The 22,041-nt window shown below is 35.7% G+C and overlaps 1 protein-coding gene across 1 annotated transcript in view; it reads right to left on the minus strand.

Moving 5' to 3' along the window:
• Nucleotides 1–21,558, minus strand: part of nek1 (NIMA-related kinase 1) — a 56,062-nt gene extending 34,504 nt beyond the window's left edge. Inside the window, 17 exon segments of the mRNA XM_041264642.1 lie at nucleotides 3,606–3,737; nucleotides 3,830–3,933; nucleotides 4,284–4,424; nucleotides 4,749–4,796; nucleotides 10,606–10,665; nucleotides 10,907–10,963; nucleotides 11,566–11,723; nucleotides 11,993–12,065; nucleotides 13,267–13,467; nucleotides 13,754–13,808; nucleotides 15,909–15,995; nucleotides 17,286–17,353; nucleotides 17,830–17,913; nucleotides 18,104–18,201; nucleotides 19,204–19,300; nucleotides 20,005–20,153; nucleotides 21,494–21,558. Coding sequence (XP_041120576.1) covers nucleotides 3,606–3,737; nucleotides 3,830–3,933; nucleotides 4,284–4,424; nucleotides 4,749–4,796; nucleotides 10,606–10,665; nucleotides 10,907–10,963; nucleotides 11,566–11,723; nucleotides 11,993–12,065; nucleotides 13,267–13,467; nucleotides 13,754–13,808; nucleotides 15,909–15,995; nucleotides 17,286–17,353; nucleotides 17,830–17,913; nucleotides 18,104–18,201; nucleotides 19,204–19,300; nucleotides 20,005–20,121 — 1,580 coding nt within the window. The 5' untranslated portion in view covers nucleotides 20,122–20,153; nucleotides 21,494–21,558.
• Between the last annotated feature and the right edge of the window lie 483 nt (nucleotides 21,559–22,041).

Consider the following 22,041-nt stretch of genomic DNA (forward strand, 5'->3'; position numbering starts at 1 on the left):
TAGCAGAAGTAGGACAGATGAGGCAGAAGATGCATAGTGCTGCAAATACTGCTGCGTTGAGGTTCATGTTCGCGCAGACAAAAGAACTTTCTATAAAATAAGCGACACATTAAACTAAAAATAGTGAACAGAGAATCAATCCATTTATACGGCTTTTACACACACTTTAATAAAAAGAGCGCAGAATGACTGTTAATGAGTTTGTCAGAGCGCTGTGCTTTATTCGACAGCCTCTGTTTACTGCAGAGGTAAAGTACCAGTCAAAAATTTGAGTACACCTGCTTGAAAACAGGTTTTTCATGATTATCTATGCTTTTAACTGTATAAACCTGTCTATAAACACTTAATATTTCATTATATGATACGAGTACTTCTATAAGCTGATAATCATAAGTAATTTTTAAATGAAAATGTAAATATTGTCAATTTCAATGAAATGGTCACCCAAAGCAAGGGGATTTCAGTCTGAAGCCGAAGTCAGTTAAATGTCTGAAATGTGTATAACACGGTGTTAGAACACTGGCTTAAGTATAAAAGTGTCTTTGTTAGATGTTCTGAGTTAACCAGCATGTTACCTAATTAACCTTTTGTCACCAATTATTGTTAACAGGTGAGGGTCCATGATTACTATAAATATAGGTAGCATAGGCACAAGTTTGTCAGCTTTGCTGGTAACAGAGTTGGTGATCTTTACCAAGTCCATGGCAAGCTCAACCAGCATGGCTGTCATAGCATACTTCAGAGGCATGCCATTCCATCAGGATTACGGCTAGTTGGGTAGTCCTTCATTCTTCAGCAAGACAATGACCCGAAACACACCTCAAAGTTGTGCAAGAACTATCTGGCGAGGAAGGAAAGTGAAGGACAACTCAATCTAATGACCAGGCCTGGCCAGTCTCCAGACCTCAATCCCATAGAACTTGTATGGGACGAACTGGACAGAAGAGTCAAAGCAAAGCTACCCATAAGTGCCCTACATCTCTGGGAATTGCTGCAGAAGAGCTGGGAAGACATGTCGGGTGATTTCCTGCTGAAACTTGTTAACCGACTGCCTTGTGTTTGTGAGGCTGTTATTAAGGCAAAGGGTGGTTATTTTGAGGAATCCCCCAAGATTTACAGACAATATTCAATTTTCTTGAACATTGCTTTGATACTCCTTATGTTTTGTTTTGCACATTGCAACATGCGTTTTCACTTGCAAGTATTTACAGAAACGTATACGACGTAAGACATTATAAATTATGAAAAGAACCTAGTTTCCAGCAAGTGTACTCAAACTTTTGACTGGTACTGTATGTATAGGTGACTTTGTCCAACAATACTGTCTGGCCTTTAGAAAAAACACTGTCTAACGCCAACAATCTTAATAAATATTTGACAGAAAATGGCGATGCTTTAGTTGGTAAACTTATGTGGAATGCATTGATGGAAATGTCCAGTGTGATATTTGCCGCATCCCGATGGCTTGCACCACCCAGTTCTGTCAATTTTCTTTACTTTTTATGATTTCAAAGCAAATAAACCTGGCTTGTTTTGTGCTGATGTCATGTTCATACCTTCTGTAGATGCTATTTCCGTCAGCACAGCGATTGCCCAAACATTTGCAAAAGTACCAGCTAACTGGGGAAATTGGGCTTCAATGTGCAGATTCTGCTTCATCATACATGCCAGGGACATTATTAAATCAGAAACCAGAACTGCTACACATCACATTCCACATGTAAAGTGTGAATTCTGAGATTTTTTGAACCAAGATTTTTACTGATGTTTCAATTAAACTACTTTACCGATTTTATCCCTATTTTAATACATGTAAAATGACCTCCAAAATATTTGTGGAATTTTTTTTTAAAGATAAAAACGAAAAATGAAATACACTATATATATAATGCATATGTTCACTTTACAGAACAGCCAGCGGCACTTTGGTCATGTGCACATATCCAGATGATCAGGTTCACTTGCACAAATTGCAGTGTGAAAGCAAACTAACTCTGATGTAATTACCCTGCAAAGCAAACTTGAATTCACTTGGATGCGATCTGCATTTCATTTGAAATTTTCTGGTATGAAACCAAATCGAAGCAAAATGGAAACATTTTAGCTCATTTTCAAGTGAATTCCAAATCAGACCTTTAAAAACGAAGTAGGTATGAAAGGGCCCTTTAAAAAGATTAAGTTGTTCCGAGACACGTATAAAAGACATTACAACTCATGTTGCAACAAAATAACTAAAAAGCCAATAAAATTGTCAGAATTGTATTATTACGTAATTGAGGAGGATATACTTGTCAGATACATATGCAGTTGCTGTTCTTGCATGTACGGCTTTCCATGTTCCCCATTAAAAATTGTTACTAGTAACAATGAATTGTAGATTTAGTACTTTGTTTAAATAGCTATGCAACAGACAACACTCTTAACAAATTTATTAATGTAGTTGCTACCAATAGTCCAGGGGTGTGCACATCGCCCGACACCCGGGACAACAAGATTTGTGCGAGGGACAAGTTTTAAAGAAGTCATACAAAAAATAAATAAATAAACCTCAAAGCAAAAATATATACAGAGTACACAAATAAATGTACCCTTTTAATTCACAAACCGTCAGGTCACACACAGTAACAAACGTATTTAAATTAATGCAACAAAAGTATTACATTGTCTTTGTCTAGGTCTAGGAGCCCAGTAAAGTTTGACCGCCAGATCTAAGAATAATATTATAAATTAATAAAAATCTAACTTCATGTAAACAACTAAGCAATGTATTAATTTTTTTAAAAGCTTCTTAAATTGGGTGGTTGGCAGTAGGTTTGTAAAGCTATAGATTGACTTAATTATTTGAATACAACTTTGAAATTACTCCATAGCATTGCACTCTTACTAAACTGCTACCTTCTCAGAATTCTGACTCGACTCTCCAGAGTACCCTCAGTCTCTCACTGAAATGCCCACAAAACAAAGTTATTTCCAATGACCATATAGGAAACCACAACATACTAAAATAGTGTCCTCGCCGTTTTTCTGGGTAATGTAGTTTAGAAACCAATCCTTTAACCCTTCCACTCTGGTGAACATTCTACCTGTTTGAGGTCTGACTGACAACATGACTTTCAGCTTGTGCATCAGGACAAATATCCACAGAAAGTACACCTTTCTAAACAGCTGAGAATCTGAAGATTAAGAGAACATTTTCAATCTATGATGAAATTTATCCTACGATTACAAAGTTTGAATGTAAAAAAGTTTTAAAACGTACTCAATTAACTTCTTCAGAAATGTCTCCTTAAGTGTAATTCAGTGATCTCCTACCTAAAAGTCTGACAGTTTGAATCTTGAATTATTTTTATTTGTGTCATGCACAAAAATTGGATGGTCTCTTTTTTTGGATTTCCTGAAGAAAATCATTATTAAAAATAGGTTAATTGATTGTGTTAATTCTTTAATAAAAGCAAAATCCTGTGATATTCTATTTGTGTGTGTGTTTTGTGAGGGGGAAAGCAGATTTTTTTTTTTTTTATTGCACACCCCTGTAGTCTGATGATGATGTGGCTTATAATAAAAAGGAATGTTCATTAGTGGTCCCACTGCCCGTAGATACAAACCTGTTTGCATTTGCATGTTTAGACACCAGTTCCAGTCTTTTTAATTCTGTTCTTACAACGTCTGCATCAGGCAACTGATGAGGTCCTGCAGGACCACTGGGTAACACAGGGCCAGCAGCTGGTGGCACGCCCCTATAAATAACAATGATGCCACTGGTTGAAAATATGACCAAATGGAAAATGTGGAAATAAAACCTGCAGCATAAGTGATGGCAATTGCCTACCTGTGTTGCTGTATTTTGTCAAGTGCAGCATGGTAGTGCTCGTACTGCACTTGGTTTGCTTGCAAGGCAGGTGCGATTCCTCCACCACCGCCGAAGAATAGAGCCTTGTAGATGGAAATATAGTTATAGTATCACAACGTTCAGTGGGAAGTGGATTGTTGGGTGATGTTCTTTATGCATTTTCTTGATTTTCCTTTGTTGAAAAATTAAGCATCACTGCCAAGTACCACATTAAAATTATATTTAATTCTTATTTAATATTATAAACTGACTTGTGCAGTGTAAAACTGAAAATATACTTTTAATCAGCAATGTCAAAAGCATAGTCTTCTGTAAATGTCTACATAAAAATATTTTGTATGTCAGGAAAGAAAACAAAAATAACCAACACACACACACTGGCATGAATAAAGTTTCAATAAATTATTTTATTGTCGTCATTTTCATTGGTTACCTTATGATCTGCAGCGCCGCCGCCTCCACCACCACCTCCACCACCTCCTCCTCCTCCTCCTCCTCCTCCTGCAACACCACCCCCACTAGAGCTCAGAACATGCCGCCATCCTTGTTCTCTGGCTCTGTTAATTCGATTAATCTGTTTTGATAAAAACCAGGTTTGTCACTGAACTAACTATATTAACGAAATTATATACTGTATAGAGATGTACTTGCCCAGATTAGAGGAATGAAAACTTGTCTAACTGCAGATTATCGGAAAAAATTGAATACCTGTAGACTGTGTTGGTCATACCATGTTTTTTTAACCGTGGTCTACTGTTGTAAAATATCAAGTGCCTTTGTTAGGAAAAATGAATTAGTACTGTAAGAATAGCACTTAGACTGCAAAGGAAGAAATGTCACAATTTATATACAGCATAAAAAAAATAATAATAAAGAATAATAAAAGAAAATAGCTCACCTTTTCCCTTTCAAATCTTTTCATTTGGCCAGCCTTCAGCAGGTACATCTACAAAACATGTTTAGGATATCCACAAGAAACTACACCCTAAGAAATGCAACCTTTTTTTATACATACACAGGCACCTCCAAAATTACTGGCACCTTTGATAAAGATGAGCAAAAAAGGCTGTATAAAATAAAACACAGGTAATGAGCTGCAGCGTCAGATTGGGTCATAATATCATTCTGTGTATGAAAGCAACAGAATTGAAATATACAGATGGGGGGGGGGTCTTAAACCATTCTCTGTGTTTTCTTGGTTTCTGGTCACCAACTCCCCCACTGCCAAAGAATGCCTTTAAAAAAGAGTCAAACTAAATACTGGACGCATGGCTTATCTCACGATCGCTGAATAACTCATTCGGCGCCACAAGCCAAACAATTATAGGTGTCTTCACACTTAAGACGAGAACCAGTCTGTCAGAAATCCAGCCGCCACGGGGCAGAATAGAGGACCAGTGGAGAACAAGGGGCCACGTCGGTACAAGAACAACCAATGAAAAACACTGTGGACTCAGGCACTGCCCAAATTAACCCAACTATCCAATCATAGGGGCAGAGAGAGACCTACAAAAATGAGCGTGAGGCTCCAATACACAAACCAGTCCTTGAACTGCGATAACCTGGAGATCCAGCCTGCGACCAGCTGGGACAGAGATACCGTTTTCAGACACTCTAATACGAGATAACTATTCCAGCGTTTGCCTTGGTGTGGGAGTCTACTGTGTGAGACCTCTAAAATCCTAAAGTACTTGTAATCAAATCACTAACTTGGCCTCAATTGATCACCAGAAAAAGAGTTGGATAAACATTTGAAGTGGACATAAATTGAAGTATATTCAATTTATTGAGCACTAGCAGTGCCGGAGTTTGCGGTGGAATATCCCAGACATAACCGGACAAAGAGAGCACATATTGGTGGAGGAATTGCCGTTTCAGAGGAATACCTAAATAGTTAATGACTCTTAGTTCTTTGCAAAGACATTTCTTTCGTACCCTGAAGTGGAGACGAAACGTGAGGAAGGGAGATCTTGGAACCCACCTGACCTTGCCAGCGGGCAAGCTTCAAGCGCCTGTATTGTTAAAGACACAAAACAACTGGGGGAGGCAGCACAAGTCCGTTAAGTATTCAATAAGTGGTGTTCCAATCCTCTTAACTAGAGAATAAGCAGACCTTAGAGTAAGATTAAAGTTTTGTTTCAAGTGGAATGTAAGAAAAGTATTATTGCTTTCTCTTCATACTTTGAGTTAATCAACACTACAGTATTTGTTTGTATGTGATTTATACAAATTGATGAGCGTTTCATAAGGTAATTATCATTCTGCTTTTAAAAGCTACAATCCAAATTTAGCTGTCTTGATAATATAAAATTCGATAGGTTGCCGGACACAAAGAGTGTCTATCGCGCAAGAGTGTCAATTGCATTCTGAACCAAAACTAGATAGATAGATAGATAGATAGATAGATAGATAGATAGATAGATAGGATATGAGACTGATTTAATGATGTTTTCATTATTAAATATTAACCAAAGTGAATATTTGTGTTACTAACGATACCCATTAAGACTAAACCTTAGTCTTAAATAGCTGTCAGGAAATGCAGTTGTAACCTTAAGGGAATCCCTCAGATTGCGTTGAATCGTTAATCAACCAGCGGGAGTGGGGAGTGTAGTTTGAACCTTATTTTCTGTACTGTTTAGTTTAGTTAATTCTTCCTTTCTGTTATCTTAGGTTTAGTTGTTGCACCTTTAATTTTTCTTTTATTTAGTTTTATTTCTAATAAAACTGTTACTTTGTATTCACTAAAAAAGTTGTCTAGTCTGATTATTTTGATAAAAGGTCTGGTTCTACATGATTTGAATTCAAAACAAGGTAATGAATTATTACAATTCAAACTAGTCCAAATACAATTAAACCTTGCACACTCCAGAGCTATATTGTAATCAACCAAAATTACACATTTCTCAAATTCTAAATTTACTTCCAAAAAAAAAAATAAGTCACAATTATTGGCACCCTTGTTTTCAGTACTTTGTGCACCCTCCCCTTGCAAGGATAACGGCACTGAGCCTTTTTCTATAATTTTTTTTTTTTTTTTTTTATCAGATTGGAGAACACATTGGAAGGGATCTTAGACCATTCCTCCATACAGAAACTTTCCAAATTCTTGATATCCTTCAGTCTGCGATTATGGACTGCCCTCAAATTCAAACCACAGGTTTTCAATGGGATTCAGGTCCGGAGACTGAGATGGCCATTGCAAAATGTTGTCAATTAACCATGTGGATCTTTGTGGATTTTGATGTGTGCATGTGGTCACTGTCTTGCTGGAAGATCTACTTGCAGCCAAGTTTCAGCCTCCTGGCAAAGGCAACCAGGTTTTTGGCTAAAATGTCTTGGTACTTGGTAGAGTTCATGATGCCACTGACCTTAACAAGGGCCCCAGGACCAGTGGAAGCAAAACAGCCCCTTAACATCAAAGATCCACCACCATATTTTACCTTAGGTATGAGGTTCTTTTTTGCATAGGCATCCTTCTTTTGACACCAAATCCACCGCGGGTGTGCGTGGCCAAAGAACTCTATTTTCGTCTCATCCAACCATAGCACCCGGTTCCAATCCAAGTGCCAATATCGTTTAGCAAACTCCAGGCACTTACATTTGTTGGTTGCTCTCAATAAAAAGGCTTTTTTTTCTGGCAACCCTTCCAAATAGGTTATTGGCAAGGAGGTGGCGTCCAATTGTAGATTTGGAGACTTGGTGACCCCAAGATGCAACCAAGTTCTGTAATTCTTTAACTCTGGCCCTTGGATTCTTCTTTGCCCCCCGCACCATCTTCCTCACTGTGCGTGGGAGCAAGATGCACTTGCGTCCTCTACCAGGCAGATTTACCACTGTTCCACTGGTTTTGAACTTCTTAATTATTCCCCTGATAGTGGTAAGTTGTATATTTAGGTTTTTAGCTATTTTTTGGTACCCAATCCCGATTTATGAAGGTCAACAACCATTTGTGTCTCTTCATTAGTTCTTTGCCTTTCCCCATGGTGATGCATGACAAATGGATTTTACATACGTGTTACCTCATTTTTACCACAATACAGTTCCTCAAGACTGAGATGTACAGCCATGTCACGATTTACATGCATTTTATTTGCGCGTTTTTGGAAGAACGCGGACGTTGTATTTATACAATTTTTTTTAATATACACGGACGTTTGTTTGGAATTACGTGGTTCGAGTGCCACGCAGGTCTGTAACCCAGTAACCCCCACCTCTCCAATACCACCACCAGCAAGCCATCCCAGCCAGCGTTCAACATAAGTACAGTAGCAAAACTTCTTTTAATGTCTTTATTATAGTCAGTAAAAAAAATAAACAGTTTAAAATAAAACACAGTGAACGAAATAGACGTATGAATGTGTTTTGAGACAGCGTTTCCCCTAACCCCTACCATTTCCTTTATTTCTTATCTACCGCGTAAATCGAGAAGTGGCTGTACTTAAAGCAGAATGTTAATGCAGATTTAATTTTGATTGAATTTATTTAGAAGAATCTTTAGGGATGCCAATAAATTTGACATCTATCTGAGAAAAATAAAATGTTTTCTCTGAGCAATTCTATTAGTATAAAAGAATATAGTTTTCCCATATTTGAGCATAATACAGCTCATTACCTATGTACTTTATACAGCCTTTTTTGCTCATCTTTCAAAAGGTGCCAATAATTTTGGAGGTGCCTATATATATTATAGTGGCGGATATAATTATGTATACAAGTATAGTAATATAATATATATATATATATATATATATCTATATTATATATAATATATAATATATATATATATTATATATATATATATATATATATACACACATACAACACACACACACACACAAATATAACATAGAAATATATTATATAATATATTTGTTATATTTATATATGTATGTGTGTGTGTATATATATATCATACACACACACAGCTCTGGAAAAAATTGACAGACCACTGTAAAATTCAGTTTCTCTGGTTTTACTATTTATAGGTATGTGTTTGGGTAAAATGGACATTTTTGTCTTATTCGATAAACTACTGACATTTCCCCCAAATTCCAAATAAATATATTGTCATTTAGAGCATTTATTTGCAGAAAATGACAACTGGTCAAAATAACAAAAAAGATGCAGTGTTGTCAGACCTCGAATAATGCAAAGAAAATAAGTTCAGATTCATTTTTAAACAACACAATACTATTGTTTTAACTTGGGAAGAGTTCAGAAATCAATATTTGGTGGAATAACCCTGATCTTCAAGCATAGCTTTCATGCGTCTTGGCATGCTCTCCATCAGTCTTTCACATTGATGTTGGGTGACTTTATGCCACCCCTGCCGCAAAAATTCAATTTTTGATGGCTTGTGACCATCCATCTTCCTCTTGATCACATTCCAGAGGTTTTCAGTGGGGTTCAGGTCTGGAGATTGGGCTGGCCATGACAGGGTCTTGATCTGGTGGTCCTCCATCCACACCTTGATTGACCAGGACAACCTTGTACTTTGCTTGATTCATGCACCCTTCACAAAGACAAATCTGCCGATTCCAGCCTTGCTGAAGCACCCCCAGATGAGTCCAATTTTCAGCTTTGCCCAACACCTGGTCGTCTAATGGTTAGACAGAGACCTGGAGAGGCCTACAACCCACAGTGTCTCGCACCCACTGTGAAATGTGGTGGAGGATCAGTGATGATCTGGGGGTGCTTCAGCAAAGCTGGAATCGGGCAGCTTTGGCATGAATCAAGCCAAGTACAAGGTTGTCCTGGAAGAAAACTTGCTTCCTTCTGCTCTGACAATGTTCCCCAACTCTGAGGATTGGTTTTTCCAGCAGGACAATGCTCCATGCCACGTAGCCAGGTCAATCAAGGTGTGGATGGAGGACCACCAGATCAAGACCCTGTCATGGCCAGCCCAATCTCCAGACCTGAACCCCACTGAAAACCTCTGGAATGTGATCAAGAGGAAGATGGATGGTCACAAGCCATCAAACAAAGCCGAGCTGCTTGAATTTTTGCACCAGGAGTGGCATAAAGTCACCCAACATCAATGTGAAAGACTGATGGAGAGCATGCCAAGACGCATGAAAGCTGTGCTTGAAGATCAGGGTTATTCCACCAAATATTGATTTCTGAACTCTTCCTAAGTTAAAACATTAGTATTGTGTTGTTTAAAAATGAATCTGAACTTATTTTCTTTGCATTATTCGAGGTCTGACAACACTGCATCTTTTTTGTTATTTTAACCAGTTGTCATTTTCTGCAAATAAATGCTCTAAATGACAATATATTTATTTGGAATTTGGGGGAAATGTCAGTAGTTTATCGAATAAGACAAAAATGTTCATTTTACCCAAACACATACCTATAAATAGTAAAACCAGAGAAACTGATAATTTTACAGTGGTCTCAATTTTTTCCAGAGCTGTGTGTATGTGTGTGTATATATATATATATATATATATATATATATATATATATATATATATATATATATATATACATACATATACATACATATATATATATATATATATATATATATATATATATATATGTGTGTAACACATACACACAAAAACAGCTTGTAAACTTAGAAAAAAAAGTACCCCAATTTTGTTTAAAAAAATTTCTCTAGAAAATGCTTCAGCCAAGCAAATTGCTTTGAAAGTAAGGTTTGATGAATCAACAGCACATTCAATAGGCAGTTTACCATGCAGTTCTGTGCAACCTTGTAACACATTCTATTTCAATGTTTAACTCACCTGTTCTCTCTGTTTTCTGTCTTTTTCCATTAACTCCTGTCTTTTTTTCCTAACAACTTCCTGTGGGGAAAAAAACAAACAAAAACAAGAACAGGAAACATCAACTGGTAAGCCTTGAGAAATGAAAGCAACATGATAAGGATGCAGAATTGAACTCCAATGGCAGTGTAAGGAGAACGGAGAGTTGGAGGGAGCTGAAGGAGAGAAATCAAGGAAGAAAGGTTTTGCAGGATTTCACACGTGTTAAAAAGGGGGGTAAAAAAAAAAAAGAGGTCTTGATGCAGATTGTCTGTCATTATACCTCATACTTTTTCCTCTCTTCTGCACGACTCACTCTCTTCACTGGTGCTGGTTGGGCCTGGACAAGATACGAAACTGGACATTAGATTGTAAGGGTGACTGAAATGACAATGTTGTTTTTACGGATTTTTTTGTTGTTGTTGTTGTTGTTGTTATTTCAAACCACTCAAAATGCTGCTTTCATAAAACCTGGATCCAACATCACTTTAAAGACAGCAGAGGTTAACAAAACAAGTCTAAAGAAAGCATCCAGAGAAGTTAATGGTGATAGAGTTTAGTTAAGAAAGTTTGTCATGGGCGACAGCAGTGTGTCCATAATACAGGTACTTCGTATAAATGTCCCAGTCTCTAGTGGGGGGGGAAAAAAGAAGTTAATAAGCTTCTCTTCATTTTTATTATTTCTCTTATTTAAAATTCCTTGTACAATAGATTCCAATACTCACTTATATACCCAATATTTTACTTGTAATGTTGAACTGGTTCATAAAACCAGCAAACAAAAAAAAACACAAACTCACACCTATAGTAACTGGGAAGGGACAGAGGGGGGGGGGGATTATACTAGTGCTGTGCTTTGCTTTATAATCAATCCTAAACTGCCTTGTATTGCAGTCTTCTGCTTTACCCCCATCACCCCAAACAAGATTTCTGTTTTCTCACCTGTTTGCATTTTATTAAGGGCTTCCTATCAGCTGATTTTTTAGCAACATCCCCAGACTTGTTTATAGTTAAAGGCACTCCATATTTGGCAGCTGGTTTGGTTATTTTCTGTGCAGGAGCTACAGAGGCGAATGCTTGTCCTTGAGCTGGCCTTTTTGCTACAGGTAAAAAAAAAAATAAAAAAAAATAAAGTAGCAGTAATAATATACAGTAAAATGAACCATTCTGTATTTGTTTCATCCCATGCCCAAGACTCATAGCATCATTACATTTAGGTTAGTAGCTGATATTACAATATATATTTTTTAAATTATCTTTAGTATAAGGGTTTAAACAGAACAAAATTGTAGCTTGATCCTTTAAATATAAAACTGGTGTAGCCACAGAGCATTTGATAAACAGTCTTATTTAAAGCTGTTCCACTTACCTGGTGTTGCCTGGGCTGCATCCATTTTACGCTGGTTGTGAAGAATTGTATGGCTGAATTCCTGAGCAATAAGCTGCAATGAAAGAAAACAATACATTAAAAAAAAAGTATAGAGGGGGGTTAGGCTTTTTTTTTATTTAATAGTCTATAAAATTAAGATTTACATTCTCCATTGAGCCTTGAAATATAATAATGTTACTTCAGTGGAAATCAGATTTCAGTACTGTACATTTATTTTGCTTACTGTATACTGAACCAGACGAAGGTTACTGTATTTCACAATACACACTCACTGTATACTAGAAGCAGATTGCAAGTCAGCAATTGCATTATGAAATACAGCATTCAATTTTAGTTTTTTTTTTTTTTTTTTTTTTTTTTTTTTAAGTATGTTCACCAAAAATCTCTTGTAATCCAAACTGTTGGCCGCCACTGCTTTAAACTTTGTAAATTCTTCAAAATTGTGTAATACAGCAGCATCTTGTTTTGGTTCAGGAGGCAACTATTTGTACACTAGTATAATATTGTATTGCACTTTTTAGATGCCGATTTTTGAGGTCAATGTTTAAAATTTTTTACTCTTGCCTTTGGAAAAATACTTTCCAATCAAATACATTTTAAATCCCTTTAAAATTGTAACATATTGGTAATCAATATGCCATCAAGAGTTTGAAATTAAGCAGCCAAATATAACTGAGATTCCTGATGTTGCACAAGCTTATCTGGGAAATCTTTGCAATATGATACTTAATGCCAAGTAAGGTCAGTTAGTCACATAATAGAAAACTGTGCTGCATTAAGCAGTATTAGCAGTGGACTAAAACGCTGAAGGTAAGGTGCCTTCAGTCTCTGCATTGCTCTGAAGAGGTCTTTTCTGCATGAAGCAAATTGACGTTACTGGCTAACGCAGGAATGTCAAAATGACTTATGCAATCGACATTTAAGAAAATTAAAAAACTACAATGCAGTACAGCTCTTTGCAGTTGTAGGGTTAAAAGCTTATGATTCTTAAATATAAAAGTGGCATGTATAATGGAGCCCTGCTTAAGGAATGTAATGGGTTACAAAATTTACTAATATTGTACATAATTGTGTGTATAAGAAAGTCCAACATTGCAAAACAAAAACAAAAAAAAGTTAAACATCATTAAGAAAAACAAATGCACATACTTTCACCAACCCTGATTAACAAATCGTGAACAATATTAACTAAAGTAACAGATAGTCAAGGAATAGTCTACAAAACCAGTAGACAGAGTTTAGTGACCACTGACCTGGGGTGAAAGGAATTTTTCAATTCGCCGGGATACAAATGGCTTCTCCAATATGGAGTTTATAGACGGTCTATCCCTGGGATTTCTTTTAAACAGCTGTGCTATCAGGTAGCGCAAGTCATAAGAATAGTGCAAAGACACAGGTGGGTATGAGCCACGGATTATCTTAAGCACCAAGTTTTTCATGTTTCCGGCTTCAAACTGAAAGTGGAATAAATAAATAAATGTCAAACTGCTTAATCCAAATCTAGATACCAGTATTGTTTGGTACAAAGACATTCTAATGTACAGGTGGTGGACATAGGAGACAAGAGATCGTAATGTGCACAAATATCACATATATGTAAAACCAAGTACAAGCAAAATGACAGGAAATGTCAGAACAAAACACAAAATTCTTAAACTGTAGAGGAAACGAATGGCTTATTTTAGAGCGATAAACAGACAGACTTCATAAACATCAGTATAAACACAAAAAAATACTTACTGCATGCTTTAGTGTGCACATTTCATACAGAACACAACCCAAAGCCCATATATCACTAGTGAAAAAAGAACAGAAACTCAAGTCACAAATCGGGGTTGCATACTGTGCTACATGATATACGTGTTAGGACGATTTACAATCAAAATCAGTAATATCGTATCGAAGTCACGATTAAAAAAACTGCATTATCAAAATAGAGTTATCATAAACATACAATATTGTATTCATTATGACGATTTTTTAACGACAGCTGGATTTTTTATGCTAGTTATTTTTTTTTATTATTCCACAAGTAATTCCAAGTACTCCATCTGTTCTAGTAATATTTAATTAGTACGTCTTGTAGTGTATTAGAGCAGCTGCACTTCCACCCTAACAATGACCCAGTGTTGGGATCCTTTTGCGAGATTTCGTTGAGAAAAAGACAGCGAGTAGCAGCAGTAAGCACTCTCTTTCAAAACAACTTAACAAAAAAGAAACGTTACAAGTTCAGTACCTATTTCGGTATTCTTGGAGAAAATTGAGGTACTCTATGTTACACCAAGGTTATACCAATAAAAACTATTGTGGACTGTAGAAAATAGTAGGTAGGCTGTGTTCTTCTTGCAGCCACATGTACACTGTAAACTATTCTAAGTAAATTTAAAGTTGATTCATTATTTCTTTGTGTGCAGTATATGTAAGGTGCTGAATGGTATCATAGCTTGTTAATGCTGCATCATTACCTATTTTGTTGTTTTCTGCCATTAACTAGTTGGGTAAAAAGAAAGTGCACTAAATTTCTTTAGTTACAGCTTAAAATAATCTTATATTATTTCCAAATTCTACAGCAATGTGTACAGAGAAGGCAAGATTTATTTTGTGTTACCGTTATTTATAGTAGCCTATAGGCTAAAGTTAAATGCACTGGGTATCACTATGTAACACAATTTTTGTTCCTGTGTAGTAAGTGTTATTTCCTAATTATATATGCCTCAAAAGTATAGAAAATTCCCCACAAACTTTGCTTTTGTGACCAGGAAAGTGATATTTCAAAATATCACTATTTTCAATGGGAAAATGGGAAAATGTGTGTCTTCGTTTACATAAAGTCAGAAAAAAAAACAACATATGAATCCAAATTAACATGTATTAATACTAAAGTAATACAAAGATGACACAAAAGATTTAGAAGTGAGTAGTTTTGTGAGATTTACAATTATACTGTATTTACAGTATAATTGTAACTCTCACAAAACTACTCACTTCTAAATCTTTTTGAAATATCACTGTCCTGGTCACAAAAGCAAAGTCTGTGGGGAATAATAGCCATGTTCTATACTTTTGAGGCATAAGCAATTAGGAAATAACACTTACTACCCAGGAACAAAATTTATTATTTTTTTGTTACACAGTGTATTCATTTGATTTTACTATTTGTATACTGTACAGTCATTCTTAATGTAATGTGTACAAATAACGCATTACAGAAATAGTATTTTAGCAAAAAGGGAAATACTTTTAAAATAAATTGAGCAGTATAAATGTAAGCTGTTTTTTTTTTTTCCCAGATAACCAGTCCTCTGTTTAACGAGGGACACCATGATAATTGCAATTTTTATCCCGCAATTATCTTTTCAGAGATTTTCAATATTGTCACAACCTTAATACAACAAAAGACATCTTTTAGGATCTTTAAGACAATTATTTAAGCCTTGGTTGTTAGCCCTTTAAACAAGTTGGTATTACAGATGATTGCTCCTAATCAAGCCAAGTGCAGCCCCACTCTGCACTAGACACTGGCATGGGGATTAGAAACATTACATCATCCTACATAGCAAGGATTTATATTACACAGAATGACAAACAGGCAAAGATGTGTAATGTCTTTCAGGATTGTGCCATTTCCTCTCTGCCGAACAGCAGGATCATTACTGCTAGAAGACGATTAATGGAATTGAAATTAAAAATGAAAGCCCATTTGTAATCAGTGACAACAGAAGAAACTTGTGATTGTATTAGGGAATACCATGTGAAAAACAGCGCATCCTCTCATTACATTATACAAGTTATTGTTATCATGAATAAAATATATTAAAATGTTGAAAATTTTATATACTATATCTGTACACCCTTGAAAGCAAGCAAAAGAAAACAGAACTACAACGCATAGTACCTTTTGTTATTGTAAGGCTTGTTTTCACAAATTTCAGGTGATAAATAATACGGTGTACCAATACAGGTGCGTGCCAGTTCCACAGTGCTGAAAGAAAAATAAAGTTAAGTGTAACACAGCTGTTTTCAGCCAAGCTCAGAAAGAGGTAAAACACACAAGGATACATTATTAAAGGCAACTTTTTCAAGAATTGCATCATGAGACATATTATTAACCAGGTTTAAAAAAAAAAAAAAGTGTTAACGCTTTTGATGATCTGTGAGGACGTGTATGTTAAAACAAGCGACATTAAATCTGTGATTTGTCAATGATATATTTATCAGTAAACTGGATTAGCAGTCTTGCAAAGTTAGGGATCCTGCAAAATGTAGCAGTGCTCCAAAACAGGAGTCATGATTTACTTTTGTTTTGTTTGTTAAAAGAAGTATTGTTCTCACTGGAAACGGGACACCATGGAACAAATAAACATAGTTTAAAACCATCCTTTATTGTCGAAAGTGCTTTATCCACCAGGCACAGTGTTAGGAACCTATAACTGTGTTCAGTTACATTGTAAATAAAGAAGCTTTGTCACAATTTGTAATTATGAATTTTTTTTTTTTTTTTTTTTTTTTTTTTTTTTTACATTGTTAATGTACAATTATTATTTTTTAATTACATAAAAAAAAAAAGCAGCTAATTATTTTCTCCTTATTTGGGGGGGCTTTATGTCTGCCAGGGTGTCCTCAGCTCACCGCACACCAGAGACCACTGTAGACTAGCTGGGCGCCTGCGGGCTTGCCTGTAAGCTGCCCAGAGCTTTGTTGTCCTCTGACACTGTAGCTCTGGGTTGGCTGCATGGCAGGCCTGCAGAGTGGAAAAAAAAAGCGGTTGGCTGATGGCACACGCTTCGGAGGATAGCATGTTTTCGTTTTCGCCGCTCCAGAGTCAGCGCAGGGGTGGTAGCGGTGAGCTGAGCTTAAAATACAATTGGATATGTCAAATTGGGAGAAAAGCTGGGTAAAATTAATTGGCAACTACTAAATAATAAAAAAATAAATAAGTAAATAAATTAAAAAAAAAAAAGACTATTTATTGAAAGAAATATTTATGTTATTAACATGTATATCAGGAGGTGGCCAAATCGCAGCTCCCAGTGAAATGCTGGGTGACGCACACTTTGTCTGTACAAGGCAAGCAACCTCAAACATCATCAACCTAATCCCAACAAATTTTCATCTAAATATCCTCCTGGATCAGACTTGAGCATTATTATTATAGGCCAGGGGCTTTGAAATATTGAATTAAATTTAATTGATTTTTCTGCATGTGAAGGACCCTGTTAATTATTTTCATTATTTATGGTATGTTTAAATAACAGGTTGATAAATGTCTTACCTATTTAGAACTCTTGCAATCCCAAAATCTCCCAACTGTATAGTCCCATCTTTGGTCAAAAAGATATTCTAAAATAAGAATTACAAAAAACAAAAACCTAGAGTTTCAAAAGGAGAACTAATAATTGAATATTGGTAAAAATGCATTTCACACACTGTGGGCCAGATTTATCATGTCTTTATACAAGACAACTTTATGCCATTGTTTAAGAAAGAAAAATAAAACTAAAAATGTTACAAACAAAGTAAACACAGCTCATTCTGTTTTTATAACAGTATGATTACTCAAGGGAATCGGTTCAGCTTATCTTTAATAACGTCACAAGGAAATAAAGCAGAGGGCACAGATGTAGTGTCAATAATGGCTTAGTGTGGAAATGCAACACACTTCTTTGACATGCAAATAATAATGTACACTTCTGTGTAGACATCATAAAATACAGAACACATTTGTTGGTTTAAAAACAATGAGCAACAGCTTTGTCTCTCTTTCTTGAAAGACATTTATCAGAACCAATTTTATAGCACTAAGTAGATTTACATACTTGTGATTTTATGTCTCTGTGAAGAATTTTTCGGTCATGCACATGTTTCAAGGCCAGACAAAGTTGTACAAACCAATTCATAATCTGTCAAGCAAACAGACATAAAAAAAAGACACAAGTTATTTTTTTTTCAACTGCAGTAAACAATACTAAAACAAATACAGTACATGCAGATCTGATTCTAAAAGGATTTTATAAGCTTTGTAAAAACATTTATATATTTTACAGAAAAAAAAACAAAACATTTGCTTGTTGTGTCAAATGAAAATGTTACCTGGTCTTCTGAAAATAAAACACCTTTTTGAATGTTTATTCTTTTGAAGAGATCTCCTCCTTCACAATAATCCATGGCTATATACAGGCAGCCGCTTTCTGTTCAGATATAGGGGGGGCCACACAATAAAAAGCAAAACAAAAAACATTTAGGCAATCAGTTACATACACTGATTATAAAACAACGATATCTCTGTTACAGCCAAACAGTATGGCTAGCTTCTTTCATGTTTACAATCAAGATAGATGCTAGTTAGATTGTAAACTGTAAAATGCCATTAATCTTTCTTTAAATCAGTTATTTTCCTTCTAAACAAATGCCTTGAAAAAAAAAGGATAGCAGAAACAAATGATGCAGAAGATATAATTCCTGCCAAAGTCCACGACTGCTTTATTGTTAGGATTACTGCTGGTTTTTTGCAATCCCTGTACTTCGTATATATTTAGAACTTTGTGCGTTGATTTGGACACATCACAAAAACACAAAGGGGGGGGTAAGGCCAAAGTAGACTTAAATAAGAACCAAATAGCCAAGACAATTTAGAAACTCTTGTTCATGATAGTCAAGGTTTGCCATCCAGTAATATCTTCAACCATTCAATAACAGCTTTCTACAGAAATTACCAACTATTAAACCTTGAATGGAAAGACACTCCAGATTCAGAGTTGGCTACCTTTTGTTTTGAATCTGAACTCTCTACCACATTCAGTTGGAACACTAAGCACAAGTGCTTACTGGTTTGGTATCTGTGAAATAATTACTGATGGGAATAACCAAGGGTATGCAAGAATGTGTATTTTTTTTTTTTTTTTTTTTTTTTTTTTTAAGTTGTCGGGATGTTAACAATGAAAAGAGAAATTACAGGTGCGTTATTTAAATATCTATTGCACCTGTAATTTCTCTTTTCATTGTTAAAGTCCCAACAACCTTTTACAATTATAACTTTAAAGCCTGTTTCAAAGTTCTTTTCAAAATGGCCAATCTAGTGCATTGATAATGCTATATTTTTTAGAACCCCACTACTTACTCTTTATAGCTAAGTTGCACTCTCCCAAAACTTTCAATATGCATTTTTCAATTATGTATTTATTTTTTTTTACCTTCAAATGATTCCTTGTACTGAACAATATTAGGATGCATCATGTTTGCCAGAACTGCCACTTCTCTCCTTGATTCCTCCCTCTCTTTATTGGACATCTTGAAACGTAACAAAATGCAACAAGAAACACCAGTTAGTCTGTACTACCATTCCTGTTGACCATGAAATATTTTTTTTTTTGTTTTTTTTTAAACCAGAAAACCTTATAGACTTTAAATCAGTTGAGTCTCTAACAATGAAAATAACAAAAGCTGACTTGTGTTCTTTTCTGCATTAAATGTTATGCTGTGTATTGAAAATATTTTGGGGATTCAAAAAGGATGGGGTCCTCTGTATTTTGCCATGTGTCTGTAAAACTAATTTAAAACACTGTGCACCATACCAAAGACAGGATTGCTGTTCAATATTGTCTACTGCATCGTATTTTATTATTCTGACAGACCTTAATTAAAGCAGGTGTTCTTCAAAACAGCTTGCAATCATTTAGTTGACTTGTATCATGAAGCTATGGGGTTCACTGCCAAATAAGCCCAGCCTCCCCGTTGCTTTACCTCAGTTTCCATGACATGTTCCCCACCCCCTGGTCAGAACACTAATACCAGATTCTCATTTTAGTAGCATAAACACTGCAGACAGCTTATATGGCTGGCCATATTACTTATAATTGTAAGACATGAATTAATCTTCAGAAGATTTACAGTGCCGTTCAAAACACATGTAAAAATGATTACACAGCTTAAAGTAATTTATGTTCCTTTCAGAGCCGTTAATGTTACCAGATAATGCATTAGTGCTAGCTTACCCTCGAGATGTTGATCTCTTTGATAACATATTGCTTGCCATCTTGCTTTGACTTGACCAGAATAGCTTTTCCAAAAGATCCTTCTCCTATTTTGTTCACCTGTGTGTATTTATCCATGGTGCTCTAGAAGACTGATCTGCATGCTTGTGCTACAGATACAATAATACAAACATCATGAAATCAGTAAAGCATCCCCTCCCCTCCTCCCTTAGAACATTTCCTGGCTTGCAACATCTAAAAAAGCCCATTAGAATATGTCATTATTCGAATACAGGTTAACCATTGAAATATTAATAATCTTCTAATAGCTACTCTGTCCAAAAAAAAAAATTCTAAGAACAAAATATTGACATCATGCTACTGGTTCTTCAGCAATGTTTGAAATAATATTTAAATCAAATAAAAAGACATGCAGTCTGCAAGGTACACAAGTGCTTCCCCTTTACCAATAACCGACAGCTGTAAAAACTACGTCAGGAGCAGTGTACTGAATGTGAAACTAATCTCTGGGACATTAGAGAGTTAACTTAATAGAAAATGTCAAGCAGTGTTGATAGTGATGAAGACCCATTGTCTGTGGATCTGTTTCAAATGCAAAGCTTTTTGTGAACAAACACAAAGCATCTCCTGTTAAATCTCTCTTTATAATACACTCTGGAATGTTACTCTATAATACAGTACATGGGTTTTGTTAAATATTGTTATTTTTCCTTATTAGCCTTGAAAGCAGTGTACTAAGAAATCTCTTCCATACAGATTGTTGTACTAAAGCTGATACGAACAGTACACACATACAAATAAAACATAGTTCTACACAAACATTTGGCTAAGATATTCTGTGTTTTGTTTTTCTTCCTGGCGTATTACAGATCTATCAAGTGCCATTTATAACCCCTTACTGTGGGACACAATAAGAACATATAATAATATAACAACCGAGAAAGACTTCAAACATTAAAGACGGTTTCATATGAATATAAGAACGTAGGTACTATCAACTAATATTTAAATTAAGTGTTTGGTTTGATATTAAAAAGGCAGTTTTTTAATTGCACTTTTGTAAATAAATGCAAAATAAACTGCTTCCTTGGCCCTGCTCCCAAAAGGACTATTTTAGATTACATTACCAAATTGAAACATTTCCATTTACCGGCAGTACCAAACGGCGAACAACTTTTCGGTCTACCAGTTTGTAAAATAAAGTCGTTTATTACATAACATGCATTTTATTGTTCTGCGGCGATAAATCAAAACAATGTTATTAATTTGTATTTATCTCTACCACAAAAAAATGCGTTTTTCTACAGGATCTAAGGATGCTGCCTAGGCGGGGCCTATAGGTAGCGGGCAACATCAAATACAGCCGCAGAAAATAGACTTTTGGCAAAGTAGGAGTGTTAAATAAAATCTGCAAGAACACATGTTAAATTCTTAACTAAAACTTCACAACATGCAGCCCTTGTCATTAAAATATAGCCTCATTACTCACCATTGAACTGACTAGGTAAGTTACACTCTGCAGCAACACCACAGCTCTTCAATTCTCCCTCTCGCTCTCTATCTAACTTGTTGGTGGAAATACCGCCCCTTAGTCAGGATTGGCCAGACAGTCTTGGGCCGGAGGTAATCGTACACTTTCATGGGTTTAAAGGATCGTCCATCTGTAATGCTAGGTTGGAAGTCCATTGTATTTGGTGCAGTGGTTGTACTGCTCCCTGGTAACCGCCACCGCTTGTATATACAAAGAAAGAGGGCGGTACGGCTAGACGAGAGCAAGGAAATAACACAAGTGTGTGTGGTCTAAGCGGGTGTGCGTGGAGAGGTTTTACAATTGGATAGCAACAACTTGCCAGTTTCTGTTGTGGAGACAGATAAAAAAAAAAAAATGTGTCCAGTCCGTAGCACTAGATATTACTGTATTGTACGATCTGGCAGGTTATTTTACTTTGATAATCCGGTTAATTTATAATCATATAATCCTGTTAACCGTCCCTTCAAGATTGTTAGGCCTATGATGTAAAATAACGCGAGACCTAC

The sequence above is a fragment of the Polyodon spathula genome, chromosome 1 (assembly GCF_017654505.1).
Source record: "Polyodon spathula isolate WHYD16114869_AA chromosome 1, ASM1765450v1, whole genome shotgun sequence".
NCBI lineage: Eukaryota > Metazoa > Chordata > Actinopteri > Acipenseriformes > Polyodontidae > Polyodon > Polyodon spathula.